General features: G+C 40.8%; 1 protein-coding gene across 2 annotated transcripts in view; it reads left to right on the top strand.

Annotated features, from left to right (window-relative positions):
- DEPTOR (DEP domain containing MTOR interacting protein) overlaps nt 1-15,488 on the top strand; it is a 118,283-nt gene that overhangs the window by 55,143 nt on the left and 47,652 nt on the right. For both annotated transcript variants that reach the window (XR_014793240.1, XM_084864982.1), the window contains exon 4: nt 2,986-3,164. Coding sequence is in view for 1 of the 2 variants with exons in the window: in XM_084864982.1 (XP_084721108.1) it covers nt 2,986-3,164 (179 nt within the window). In the remaining variant the exon portion in view is untranslated. The remainder of the gene's footprint in view (nt 1-2,985; nt 3,165-15,488) is intronic.

Here is a 15,488-nt window from a genome sequence, read left to right as displayed (position 1 = left end):
AGAATCTGGAGATATAATTAAATGGGGGTTGTTTAAAACCACCAAGTGTAGGGGTAGCTTGTTATGTAGCAAAACATAATTGGAACAAGTACTAAATCAAACTCTTACTTTAACACTGTGACTACATATGAATACTAAAATCAAATCCTATGAAAGGCTTTGTCTATAAGAGAGGAACCTGACTTGATTTTAAGAGGAAATGAAATAAGGAAGAGCGAAGGGTGGTGGTGTGTGTTTTAATAATGTGGCAAGCTGAGCTAATCCAGGCAGGCCTGCCAACTGGGCTCTTTTCTTGGCAGCAGCAGCTGACCAGCCACTTGTCTGGGGGCCACCAGCTACTTAGCAGGAGCTCTAGAGAACTGACAGGTCATGTTTCTGATTATAGGAAGTGACACCAGTAAACTTGCATCCCCTTGTCCTCTCGACACCCTGAAAGGAAAATCGCTGACCTGGAAGAGTGGTTAGAAACAGAGATAAAGGCCAGGTGTCTGTGTCTGAATCTTAAATCGCTAAGGTGGAGACTCTTGATTCATCTCACCTCCACACAGGGTCATCCTAGGGGTGTCATTTTTAATTATTCTCTTAGAGAATAATGCATAGTAGGGCAATGCATAGAAATGAGTTTTATTCATTCAAGAAATACTTTTTGAGCACCTATTGTGCTAGAAACATCTGTAAACCTTTTTGTCTAAAAGCTTACAATTATGAGTAGGTTATTCCCCTAGGGCTCTGAAAAGGGACTTGGAAAAGGGGCATGTGGTCCATATTTGAGGAATTGGAGACAGCTTCTTAGAGGAAATAATGTATGAAACTGGAAATCTTAGGAGGCTAATTTTAGTCTAGTTTCACTCCAAAATACCTTATTTGAGGGTCAAAAGAAATGAAGAAATGGTGGTATTCCTATTTGGGCATATAAATGGGCTCTTCAGTTCTCCTTTCTAGAGTCCCATTTCCAATGTAGGCTCCAGGTGTACCTCTATATGGCTTTATTCCATGCCGTTTATTTCCAGAACTTTCCAGTATTGTCTTCTTTTTTTAAAAATTTACCTTTATTGTTGAAAGTATTACAGATGTCCCCTTGTGTGTATTTTTCCATTGACCCCCTCAACCCTGCCCCTGCCCCTCCCAGGCCTTCACCAAACTTACATCTGTGCCCATGGGTTGTACATACTAGTATATGCATATAAATTCCCAGGTTAATCTCTCCTCACCTCACCCCCGCCTTCCCTCTGAGATTCCACAGTCTGTTTCAAGCTTCTATGTCTCTGGATCTATTTTGTTCATTAGATTCAACATCTGAGTGAGATCGTGTGATACTTATCTTTCTCAAACTGCCTTAATTTGCTTAGCATAATACTCTCCAGGTCCATCCATGCTGTTGCAAATGATAAAAGTTTCTTCTTTTTTTTATAGCTGCATATTTTTCCTTTGTGTAAATGTACCACAGCTTTTTCATCCACTCATCTGCTGATGGGCACTTGGGCTGTTTCCAAATCTTAGTTATTGTAAATTGTGCTGCTATGAACATAAGGATGCATATATTCTTTTTGATTGGTGCAGAACATTCCAGTATTTGTTCATTGTTCTTTCAGTACTTTTTGAGTGTGATGTGTCTCTTTTTCTGTGTTGGTTTTTTTTTTTTTTTTTTTTTTTTACATCTTTTTGCCATTGCTCATTGGTATGAATGTTATCTCTTCCTATAAAACAAATCATTCCCAAACTTAGTAGTTTAAGGCAACAATTAGGTATTATTTCTCTGGATTCTGTGGGTTCTGTGTTGTTTACCTTATTGCTTTCATCTCGGGCTCATTCATATGGTTGTTGGAGAGTCAGCTGGGCAGGATAACCTCATTTACATGTCCGAGAATTGGTGCTGGCTATTGCCTGAGCATCTCAGTTCTCTCTGTGACCTCTTTACCTCCAGTAGGTGGGACTTGCTTTCTTACAAGGTGGTCTCATCATGGCATTACAAGGGGTGAAGGTGGGAGCTGCAGGTTCAGTGCAGTTCACAAAGCCAGCCCAGGTTCAAGGGAAGGGGAAGTAGACTCAGTCTCTTGATGGGAGAAGCAGTGAAGTCGTGTTGGAAAGAAGCATGAGACTAGAGAATGTCTTATGATTTTGTCACTTGTGTTGATGCATATGTAACAGTTGTCCTTTCCATCTTCTAAGAAGGGCCTGGTTATTATTATATTAAATATAATTCTTATTGCTCACACCAACTCAGTTGTTACTAACCCTGGGAAAGCAGCCTTATAGCTATTTCTTTCCAGTGTGTGTGTTTGTGTGTGTGTGTGTGTGTGTGAGAGAGAGAGAGACATTGATTTGTTGTTCCATTTATTTATGCATTCCCTGGTTGATTCTTGAATGTGCCCTGACCAGGGATTGACTCCACAGTGATGGCGTGTTGAGATGGTGCTCTAACCAACTGAGCTGTCTGGCCAGGCTCTTGTAGCTCTTCTTGTAAGGATGGTAATCTCATCATGGGAGCCCTGACTTCATGAAATAGTCACCTCCCAAAGATCCCATCTCTAAATACCATCACACTTGGCATTACCGTTTCAGTATATGAATTTTAGAAAGACACAGACCTTCAGTCCACAGCAATATGGAACATTAATTTGGGAAATGGGCTAATGCCTTTGGGAAAGAAATGGGCTAAAGCCTTTGTAGAAAGGTAGGGTGGGACTTGGTCAGTAAATTGTAAAACCGAATGCAATTTGTTAATGCTAAAGTTCTATGGCATTTTCAGGTTGTTTTTTTTTTTTCTTTTTTTCTTTTTTTTCTTCTAATTACTAGGGGGAAAGCATCTTGTTCACATCTGAAGCAGATCCTTCTCTTAAAAATTACAGTTGTGGCAGCACATGACAGCCATATCTGTCTGTCTGACAACTTTGCTGTGATGTCTCACAGAAGCCTAGGATGTAGGACTTCAAATGAGCTCTTCTCCTTTTGTATAGGTTTATTTTTTTCCTTTTTCCCTCTCAGGCTGATGAGCCCTGAAAACACACTCCTGCAGCCCCGAGAAGAGGAGGGGGTCAAGTATGAGCGCACCTTCATGGCATCTGAATTCCTGGATTGGCTGGTTCAGGAAGGCGAGGCCACCACAAGAAAAGAGGCAGAGCAACTATGCCACCGGCTTATGGAGTATGGCATCATACAGCATGGTAAGTGCATGGGTCAGTTTTTGCTGTGGTAACAAGCAAACCTGAAATCTTGTGGATTACCACCATAAACATTTACTTCTCATAGGTCTATAAGTCAACTGTGCTTCTGCTTGGGCTCAGCTTAGCTAGAGGTAAAGTTCCATGCCATCACATTTTGGGACCTTAAAGGAAATTCCACTCTTTGGGATATATTGTTTTTACAAATGCGGGCAGAAGCTAAAGAGGGCAGGCAGATCCTTGTAGCATCTCTCAAAAGTTATATTCGATATGATTTAACATTACTAATCCCATATTCCTATTGACTACAGGATCTAAGCTGGTCAGGCCTGAAGGGGAATTAATGCCTTTCACAATGTTGCTTGCAAAGGGAGAATGAAAATTTTCTGAAATGGAGAAGGGGCTTGGGGGAACTGGGTGGAAAATGTGAATTACAAATTGGTAATTGCAAAATAGTCACGGGTTGTAAAATACAGCCTAGGGAGTATAGTTAATAATATTGCAATAACTATGCATGATACCAGGTGGGTACTGGAAATATCAGGGGGAGCACTTTGTAAAGTATATGATTGTCTAACCACTATGGTGTATACCTGAAATTAATGCAAAATAATACGAATGTAAACTTAATTGAAAAATACATTTTAAATTTAAAAAGAAAGAAAATCAACCATGCATGGTATAAGCTGCCACAGTGAAGAAGTAATCCAAATGACCTTCATAAAACTTTCACTTTCTTTTTCGGGCTGAATCATAATGATGCAATATAACCTATGGCTAAGAACTATATTAGTTATCTATTGCTGCATAGAAAATGATCCCAAAACTTAATGGCAGAAAATGAAAGGAAATAATATTTTTCACACAGTTTCTGTGGGTCAGGAATTTGGGAGTGACTTAGCTGGGTGGATTTCTCTTGAGGTCTTCATGAGGTTGTAGTCAAGATGTCAGTGGGACATTTATACTCTGGCATACTATGCAGCTATAAAAAAGAGGGACCTCTTACCCTTTGGGACAGCATAGATGGATCTGGAAAATATTATGCTATGTGAAATAAGCCAATATGAGAAAGACAAATATCACATGATCTCACTTATTTGTGGAATCTAACCATCAAAATGAATTGACCAACAAAATAAGATCCAAAGCATGGAGGCATAGAACAGACTGACATACCTCGATGTGGGGTTGCGAGGACAAGAAGAGATAAATCAAAGAACTTATATACTTATATGCATATCCCATGGACATGGGCAATAGACCTCAGGACGGGGGAGGGGAGAGTAGGGGCTGAGAGGAGGGAGTTAAAGGAGGGGACAATGTGAGATATCTGTAATACTATCAACAATAAAAAATATATATAAGAAAAAGATATCAGTGGTGATACCTGAAAGCTTGACAGGCTGGATAGAGGATCTGCTTCCACAGTGGCTCACTTGTGTGCCTAACAAGTTGGTGCTGGTTGTTGGCAGGAAGTGTCAGTCCATTGCTATGTAGACTTCTTCATAAGGCTGCTTGAGAATTCTCATGACATGGCGACTTGGCTTCTTCTAGAGGGAGTTGTCCAGCAGAGTGCAAGACAGAAGCCATAGTGTTTTCTAACTGAACCTAGAAAGTCACACACTGTCCCTTCCTCAGTACTCTGTTGCTTACCAGGTCAGTGTGAACCCCAGGAGGATGGATCACTGGAACCATCTAGGAGGCTGGCTGTCACAAGAACATAATATCTGGGACCTCAGCTCCACCAGTTATTAGCTACTTACCTCCTGTCATCTGTGAAATGGGAATCCCTGCATAGAGTAGTTCCAGGAGTATGTGGGATTAGATATAAAATATTGATACTTGGTTCAGTGTTCTGTTTTTAATAAGTGCTGTAACATTTATTAACATAACGGCAAGGTGTAGGCTCAGAATGGTGAGAAAAGGGTTGGGAATAAGATAGGCATTTCAGCCTAAGCCAGGATGAAAGATAATACTTTAGTACTTGAGACATTCTTCCTTTGAATTCCATGCTCCCTCTTCCGTGGGGGGAGGGCGTAGGGGGGCGCTATTTCCAAGGCTGGGAAGATAACAGTGGAATTTTAGAGAGAGATTAAGAAACTTTTGAAATTACTTGGAGCTGTGTTTTACAAACAGCAGATTGCAACTCTTTTTTTTTTTTATTATGCTATGAAATAAATTTAGAAAGACATTCCAGAAATAAAAATTATTTTAAATAGACTAGACTGCACTCTTACTACTCAAAGTGTGGTCCACAGACCAGAGTGTCACGGAGAGCATGATAGAAATGAAGACTCTTTGAATCCGACCTATATTTTAGCATGACCTCCAAGTGATTTGAATGCCCATGAAAGTTTGAGATGCCCTGAACTGGATTTAACTGGGTTTAACTAGAAAATATCAGAGCCTATTTTATGTAGTAAAGTTAAATACTCTTTTGCAAAACTTTAATTTCAGTTAAATATACACTCTATAAGCATATAGACATGTTCATGTGTGTATTGATTAGCAGCATAAAAACTGTGTTGGGGTCAAGTATTTTGAAAGCCACTGATCTGGTGGCATTGGTTAGAAAGGCACTTGGTGTATTTGGGGGTTTATCCTATTCAATATTGCTTGGTCAAACTCATAACTGTTTATTATGGCCTAATATGTCAACAGCTGGGTTAAGTTTACTGCAGGTGGAAGGTAGGTAGAAAAATATAGTGCCAGTGTGGTACCTGGTCTTAAACAGTTTATAGTCTTTGGGGGAGATAATAAGATGAATATAGAAGCGATTAGAGAACTGTAAGAAGATATATTATATATTTTTCATTCATTCACTCATTCAATACTATGTCAGGCACTATTCTAATAATTTTTATGCATATTAACTTATTTAAACCTATTAAACTCTTTGAGGTAGATATTATTTTTGTTGTTGTTAAATTTATGTGTGTGTGTGTGTGTGTGTGTGTGTGTGTGTGTGGGTTAAGAACATCTAACATGAGGCCAATCCTCTTAACAAGCTTTTACATGCACAACATAGTACACAATTATAGGGCAGGTATTCTATCATCTCCATTTTACAGATAAGGAAACAAAGACACCAATAGGTTACATAATTTGTATGAGGCCAATTGGGTAGGAATTTCCAAATGGATATTACTGCTAATACATGTGAACTCAGAGTTGGTTGGGATGATGGAGGTTTTCCACAGTGAAAAATGGTGTGTTTGGGTTGGAGTTAGTTCTGTCATTTTGGCTCCAGAAAGAAAACTTGGTGGCACCAAATTTTAGGAGGAAACCAACCCTTTCTGCTACCATTTACTGACTAATACTGCACATCTCAACTTCAGAGAGAAGATAGAGGATGACATGAATTGTTTCCAAATGATTTCCAAAGAGTGAGTAATTATACTTCAATTAAGTATAAGTGTGTAATGGCTATAAACATAAATGCCATAAAACCACAATGGAAAGGATAGAATGGGGCATTATTGGTAGCAGATCTTAGCCACAGAAGTTTGCTTTCCGTGGTTTTAGGAGGATTGAATATTCTCTCCATGTAGAAGTTGGAGTTTCTAAGGGAGTTCCAGTTCCCTAGAACAGTCATTCATTACTAGATCTCAAGTCCTAACTATAAGCTAGGCAAATGTGGCTGCCACTTATTTTATATTAGAGCTAATGATGAATGCCATATAGTGTCTTAAGCAAAGCTCTGAAATGTCCAGCTAATGATTAATTTCACAGGTTTAGCATTAAAGAAAATCATCCTTAAGACTTTGAGTAGCTGAAAAGGGTTTGGCTCAGTGGTAGAGCGTCGGCCTGTGGACTGAAAGGTCCCAGGTTCGATTCCGGTCAGGGGCATGTGCATTGGTTGCGGGCACATCCTCGGTGGGGGGTGTGCAAGAGGCGGCTGGTCGATGTTTCTCTCTCATCGACATTTCTAGCTCTCTATCTCTCTTCCTTCCTCTCTGTAAGAAATCAATAGAAATATATTTAAAAAAAAAAAAGACTTTGAGTAGATTTCTGAGTAAGAGTGGTTCCTTAGATTGAAACCAGCAGATGTAAAATCAGACCCACTTATTAAATTATAACTAGCTTCATTTATAAATAGTGAATGATGCTCTATAATTAATGCAGAATTAGTTAGATGATTAATTAACTGGTATGCACATGTATGTATCAATATATACAAGTGTATGTATACATGTACATATATATATATATGTTGGCCATGTATGTTCATATTTACCTAGTTGTTTCATTCATTGAGATTTACGTTGTACTGGGCACTGGACTAAATAATTTATAGATTTTAATATATTATATATTTAATATGTATATGCTTCACATATATGACATATATAATCATATTAAATCTTCAAAGCAATTCTATGACATTGGTATTATTATTATAATAATTTTACAGTAATACAACTGAAGTTCAAAAGCCTTCTAGATATTTAACCAAAGTTGCATATTCACCCATAGCTACCAGTCATTGTGCCTTAGAAAGTTTTCTTTGGCCCAGAATGTGTATAATCAGGTGTGGGTGCCTGACACACTGGAATGAACATGATCTTTGGACCAAGACAGGCAGGATTTAGTTCCCAGCTCTTTCACCTACTGAGTGGCCATGTCAACAACTCAACTCTCCCATTCCTCAGGTTATTAGATTTATGAAATTAGAGTCACACTGTATACCTCTGTGAATTTTTTTCTTTTGTTTTTGGAGAGCCTATGACCACCCACATGTACTGGGAGGACTCAACATATAGTTGGATGCATGGTTAAGATTTGTGACAGTTAAAGGATACAGAGAAGGAACCACAAGGGAGAAAGACATATAAGGTGTTGTCTGGAGAATCCGGGCCCAGGCTTCCTCTGTTCTGCTTCCCAGGGCCACACCGATTTTGCTCCTTCCTTCAGCAGGGACATGCCTGCCAGCATTCCAGACTTTCAGAAGGAGAGCGCATACTCTCCGTAAATCACAGTGTTTGTACAAACATGCCAGGCAGGCTGGTACAACAGAACCCCATGCCCCAGGTGGACAAAGTTGCCTTGTCAGTTAGTAACTTAGGGACTCTGCGGGAGGCCAAGTTCTCAGATACTTTGCCAGGCCAGCTCCCCAAGCAGGCCCTTCTGATTTGAGGCAGCTGTGGGAACTCTTTCTTGCATAGAGCTGCTGTCAGGACTAATGATAGTAGTTGGTAAGGCTTTTAGCACAGTGTCGACCTCTCTGGCCCTCCAAGGCAGACATTGCATGTAATCTGATCAACTCTGAATAACAGTTAAAATTTATAGAGCTTCTTACACACCGGCTACTGTTCTAACCACTTTACTCATTTACTCATTTATTCCGCTCATTAACTCCTTGAGTTAGATATCACAATTTTCATGTTTAAGATGAGGTTAAGTAACTTGCTGAAGACAAGAGTTTATAAGTGGCAGATTGAAGATTCAAAACAAGGCAAATCACTAAGGAAGACTGGGTGCTAATTATGAGCTGTACTAACCAGGAAAAAAAAAATCTCAACTTGTATTGCATCAGCTCACACAGTCTGGCAGATATTGCACCTATAAAACTGCTAGCCTGTAAACTATACAAGATTCTTTCTGCAAGCAGTCATCGCTCGGTACCTTGAGAATTTTGTGTAGCTGTTGCAAATGTGATGGACATATTTCTGTATTTATATAAACTCTCTCCTTCAGCTGTGTTAGCTGCTATGTAGCTATCTTATCCTTAAATGGGGGTAGATGGAAACCAGATAGTCACGTGGGGAAATTGCTCACAGCTGCAGCAGCTGACCCTGAATAATTGGGCTACTGCTGCTGTGTCCAGGCGTATAATTTCCCCTTTCAGAGATTTAGTCAGAGCACTTCAACAATTTCAACACTTCATCAAGCCGTTTTTCTTTTTCTTTTGTTTAAAATATATATATTTATGTAACATTTTGCAATACGCAAAGCTGTTTTACACATATTATCTTTTTAGTCCTCCCAGCTGCTTGAGGGTGGTTGTGATGATCTCATTCTCCCTTGGAATATGGTAGCTGAGACATTGGCTGTGGTGTCCATGAAGAAACGTGGGGGCTATAGAGAGAGTGAGATGCTGGATCCAGACAGAAATTACCCATCTTTCCAGTAATGGAGATCGCTGACAGAGTTCAACCTAAGCCTGGAATAGCCAGGCCAAAGAAAGGAAGAAAGGGAGAGGGAGGGAAGCGGGGATGGGAGGAAGGAAAAAGGGAAGGAACGAAAAAGCACAGATGTTTGAGACTAAAGTAAAAATTGCAGCTTGCCCAGTTTGAAAAAAAAAATTATTCTGACACTTCTTAAAAACAGTGAGGAAGGCTTTGTTCAAGACTGTTGCAATAGGAGTATTATAGAAAGGGAGGTGAATACAAGAACAGGTGGGGATTCACTGCTGCATAGCAGGGTGAGGTGGTCAGTGCATGGACTTTATTGATGGGAAGCAGCAAGGGTAGGGGGATTCTTGCTAAGGGCAGATCAAGGACTTAGACATTAAAAATGGACAGTAAGGAACCTAATCAAGAGTGCTCAGATAGCCATGGTGGGGGATTCTCATAAATTGACTTAGCAGAATTCTTTGCTAAGACTGACCTTGGGGATCCAGGTACCAGGAACTAGTGACCAAGGGGAAAACATTTGTAACCACCTACAGCCAGATAAATGAGATCTAGCTGTTTTCTGCTTCTACAGTGGCTATTTCTGGGATTAAACTTTGGAGAGTGACACTGGTTGGGTGAACATGGGCAGGTGGGTATTGTTATACACACACACACACACACACACACACACACACACACACCATATTTTTCGGTGTATAAGACGACTTTTGAAATGAAAAAAAGTCAACCAAAAATTGGGGGCAAAAGACCAAATTGCACAAAAATTACCTGCAGATCTTGACGGCAAAGTAAGTCTTTTCTTTGAAATTGGGGGGTAGTCTTATACAGCAAATATAGGCCTAAACCTATGTTTTAACTGTAAAATTAGGGGGTCGTCTTATACGCTGGAAAATATGGTGTGTGTGTGTGTGTGTGTGTGTGTGTGTGTGTGTGTGTATAATCTACACTAATAAAAAAGAAAGATGTAAATTGACTGTGCCTTTGCAATGCCCACCAGCCAATCAGGAATGAGTATGCAAATTAATCCAACAAAGATGGTGGTTAGTTTGCATATGCAGGTTCAGATCAGTGGGTGGGGGGAGGCGGGAGGCTTGTGTCGTCGCCATGGTGATAACACAGGTGTTCAGCACCGCCCCAGTCGCTCTGGGCCTCTGGACAGCATGGGAAGGCAGGGCCAGAGTGGAAAGGCAGTGCCAGCAGCCAGAGATGGGATGGCCCATTCTTGCACAAATCTTCATGCATCAGGCTTCTATATACATACATATATGTATGTATGAAGGAGATTCTGTTACAAGAGAAAAATGAGTGCTTAGCACACTAAAACAACAGACAGATGACAGACTTTTTTTTTTTTTTTTTTAAACTGCTGTTAGTTTATTTAGTCCTCCTCCCAAATTGGTGCACTTGGTATTGTTACCCCTGCTTTAGATGACAATGTTGAGGCTTTTGCAACTAGCATAATTATTCTTAGCTCCCACATGTTAGATATGAATAGAAAACAAATTAAGACTGTGTAGAATATATTCTCTTAATCTACCTTCAATGATGTTTTAAGCACAATCTTATATCAGCAGCCTTAATCTAAATATATATGTATTTATATATATATACTTTCTCTATTTAGAATTTCTGGGACTTTCCCCACTGTGCCCTCGGATATGGTTTGGCTCTGTTTTACTTTTTGTTATGGCTGAATCCAAAGCAGCAAGGCAAATGCACACAGCCAGAAAGCTGTTGCAATGTCAACATAAGGGAACAAGATTGCTTATTAGTCAGGGGCTCCCATGTTGGCATACAGTATGGTGCTGATTTTGGTTAACATAAAATAGGTCTGTAGCTGCACCAAGCTTTACCTTATAGAAAGTATGAAGGGAATGAGAGAAGCCTTATCTGATGTGATCTGCCAAGAGAAAGAAAGTGTTATGCACAGAGAACCAAGGTCTTTTGTGAATAGTGTCAATATTTCTCTTCTCATTTGGCATCCTATAACTCTTTGCACATGTACAGAAACCTATCTAATGGATACAGACCGTGTGTGTCTGTGAAGCCTGGGCTCCTACCCATTCCTGCCTCACACCTGACAGCTTGTTGCTCAGTGTACCCTGTCAGACGTCATCCTCAGTTTGCCCAAAAACACGCTAAGTTTTTACAACAGTGTGGGGAAGTCTTAAAACACAAGCCCACAATCCATGCGGTTAAAGTGTATCTAAAGTATGCAATTGTGTCTTTATTTTATTTTATTTATTTTATTTTATATTTTATATTATATTTTTTTATTATTTTATTTTATTTTATTTATGTTATTGATTTTTTTACTGAGAGAAAGGGAGAGGGATAGAGAGTTAGAAACATCAATCAGCTGCCTCCTGCATACCCCCTACTGGGGATGTGCCCACAACCAAGGTACATGCCCTTGACCAGAATCAAACCTGGGACCTTTCAGTTCACAGGCCGATGTTCTATCCATTGAGCCAAACCGGTTTCGGATGCAATTGTGTCTTTTTAAAAATATATATCTTTATTGATTTCAGAGAGGAAGGGAGAGGGAGAGAGAGAGAGAAGCATCAATGATGAGAGAGAATCTCTGATTGACTTCCTCCTGCATGCCCCACAATGGGGATCAAGCCCACAACTCAGGCATGTGCCATGACCAGGAACCAAACTATGACCTCCTGGTCCGGTCAATGTTTAACCATTCAACCATGGCAGCCAGGCCCCAATCGTGTCTTAAGTGCCCAGTTGAGACCTTATGTGGTCATGTAAGGACTCAGTGGGTTTTCAATGGTCATTTTTAAAAAATATATTTTATTGATTTCCTTTACAGAGAGGAAGAGAGAGGAATAAAATGTTAGAAGCATCGACGAGAGAGAAACATTAATCAGCTGCCTCTTGCATACCCCCTACTGGGGATGTGCCCACAACCAAGGTACATGCCCTTGACCGGAATCGAATCCGGGACCCTTCAGTCCGCAGGCTGACACTCTATCCACTGAGCCAAACTGGTTTCGGATCATTGGTCATTTTTAGTGGGACATAGAGGCCAGGGTCTCAGGTTCATTAGAACATATCAGGTGGAATGGACAGTTCAGACTGCTGATTCTGACATGCCTTTCCCTTTCTCCTCCTGGTTGAGAAGCACTGTGGTGGTGTCCATTCTGGTTATTTATGGGTGTGAGCTTGACCATAACACTCAGAGTGGAACTGGAAAAAGGGACAAAAAATTAAGAAACTCTCCTTTAAGAAACGAAACATCTCCATTCTGTTTCCTATCACAGGAGTTTCTTCCTAGCTCTGACCTTGTGTCATTCTTAAGTGAGCCCCTTGCATTGGCCCCTTCCCACTTGGAAGCTGGGAAGTTTGGTCCTGAATTCCTGTCTTTGCCCCAGGCTCTCCTTGGCCATTTACAATGATTATTTTTGCAGCCATTTCAGCCTGGCTGTGCTGCTGTCTCTCTTGGTTCTTCCTCTCTCAGTTCTCGCACCAGCCACTTCCGGCTCCAGATTCTTCTCTGCTCTCTTTAACCCAGTTTCTCTTAGCTGATGTGTCTACCAGGACCTGCTGTATTTCATTTCTCAGTCTCTTATCTCAGAAATCTTTGTTCCCTTGTGGCCAAGATTCCTGAAAGTTTATGGAGGAAGCACCTTGTTAGCATATTTTCTGGTGCCAGTTGGAGACCCCAATAAAGCTGGGTGCTAGCCACACTCATGTCTGGAATGATGGCAGTTCTCCCTTCCCCAGGGATTTCACAGTCGTGTCTTTTTTTTCTTCTGTTTTTTAAAATACTTCCTTTGATTTTTAAAATATTTTCACAAGTCAGAAATACTGCCATCATTGGCTATTCTTTTGCCCAGGAAGGAGTTACTTAGTACATTGCCCCAAATCCAGGAGCAATAAAGTTCTGGTCTTCCCTGTGGGATCCTTTGGTTTTGTGCTGGCTGGCAGCAGATGGATGTTATTCATGGTGCATTGCATGATTGCTACCCTGTCTGCCAGAGAGCTATGGGTCCCCATATGTTGATTCATTTTACCTATTTGGATAAAAGAAGTTACTGTGACTTCTTTTCCACAGGTAGGAAAGTGAGACCCAGTGACCTGTCATGGGGAAAAAGATCTTAGTTGCTGGAAGGCATATTCTCCCCGCAGTACTTTCAGCCTAATCATTCTTGACCTCTGAGTTAAGCATATTTTTGTAACAAGGTGTGGGCTGCAAATGAATAGAAGGTTGGCCATTGTCTTTTAAACCTTTGGTTTCCTATCTCTAGACCTGAGCTTGGAACAGTATCAGGATTGTGTTTTGCTATAAATAACAAAAAGCATAGTAGTGTAGTAGTGACTGTAATGTCTATTGTAGGGAATCCTGGGCTGACAGTGAGGTGGGCGTGGGCTCTATCCATCTCTCTGTCCTGCTATTCTTTGTGAACTTGGAGTTCTGAGTGTGCCTCCTGGCTGAGCTTAGGGCGGAAAGAAGATGGAATGACAAAGAGGTAAAGGGTAAAGGGCATCACTTAGCAAGACTCTGCTTTTTATCTAGGAAAGGTTATCCTCCAGGGATTCCTATAGCATGGGCCAAAGCTATGTCTTATGGGCATTCCTTGCTGGAAGGTAGTCAGTGAATCAGATATTCTTTGGCAAGTACTCTGCTTCTCTGAACACATTATAATGGAGGTAGAAAGGGAAAGTGGGTTTGGACAAGCAATTGCCTTGCTAGCCACAAGGACAAATGTCTTTTATTAAGTAATTTAGTGGCCTTCTCTATGAAACATGAGCTTCTAAGGAACAGTTTTCTTCCTGCACACACTGAGTTCCTGGTACCTCTAAGCTAGATTTAAAATAGGCAGATGTAATAATATGAATGTCTTAGTTTTCACCATGTTATATTAACACAAGGGTGTGCTGGGTGAAGGGTCCCTGGGAATTGTCTATACTATCTTTGCAGTTTTTCTATAAATCTAATATTATTCCAAAAATAGAAAGATCACTGAAAAAAAAAAAAAAAAAAGGAGTGAGATTTTTACTATATTTTCTATTTTTATTTTTGGTTTAAAAGAAGGTTAGTACATATATACTATATATAAAAATCTAAGTGACTGAACGACCAGTTGACCAGTTGCTATGATGCACACTGACCACCAGGGGGAAGACATTCAATGGAGGAGCTGCCCCCTGATGGTCAGTGTGCTTCTACAGCCAACCTCCTGGGGCCAGCAAACCTCCCACAGTCCCTCCCCTTGCCAGCCAATCCCCCCATCGGCCCCAATTGGGGGGCTGGCTGGCCAACTTCCCACGGCCTGTCCCCTTGGCCAGTCATCCACTCTCCCCTATCATCCCTGATTGCTGGCCAGGCTGAGGGATCCCATTCATGCACGAATTCATGCACTAGGCCTCTAGTAAATAATATTTCTGAATGTCTGCTTCTTTTTCCTTTGAGGGTCTAGTTGCTTCATTTCCTAAGGAACTCCTGATAAATTACTGTGCAGTAAAAGCACCAACAGGTTAATGTGATAACCTTTCTGGGAACAGTACACATCCTGAAATGAGCCTTTGGTGGGCTTTCATACCCAGTGGTTCCTGGGTAGCCTTTTACTCCAATACCCCAGCATCACATTGGATGTCTCTCTCTGAGTTGTTAGCCCTGCTGAATTTATCTAGTTTGGGTAGAATGTCTCCTTTCTCCTCTCCCTCCCCCAAACCACCTAGAGTTGCTTCCAGAACCTTCCCTGACATAGTCTGTAAAGGCATGTACTTTGGAAAGGCATCCTTTGAGCATGGACACTCTGGGCCCTTGACTGGAAGCCCATATATGGCTAACCTTAATTGAGTATCTCTTTGAACCAGTATCTCATAGGCTCCATGTTGTTGCCTTGTTCCTTCATTCGTTTTACAATGAGTTAAATTGAAGTTCAGGGCAGTTAGGTAACTTAGTAAAGAGTGAAGCTGGCATTCCACCAGGGCCATCGGAGGCCAGAGTGGTGTTTGCTGTGTTATCGCTTTGTCCTTGTAATAAGCAATTCCACCGTAATAAACATTTCTCCCTGGTGAAGAGTTTTATAGAAAACATGCCCAGCCAAATCGCCTTCTGTAAGGTGGAGACAGTCATAAACAAGGGAAAAGCAGACTATTTTCTTGTGTTTGTATGCTCCTCTGCCTCCAAATTTGGCATGATTACGTCTTTGGATGGGAGACAGTCTAC

Source organism: Pipistrellus hanaki (assembly GCF_964339955.1).
Source record: "Pipistrellus hanaki genome assembly, chromosome: 17".
NCBI classification, from domain to species: Eukaryota; Metazoa; Chordata; class Mammalia; order Chiroptera; family Vespertilionidae; genus Pipistrellus; species Pipistrellus hanaki.
The sequence above is the reverse complement of the archived record's forward strand: the minus strand, read 5'-3'. Positions and strand labels throughout refer to the sequence as shown.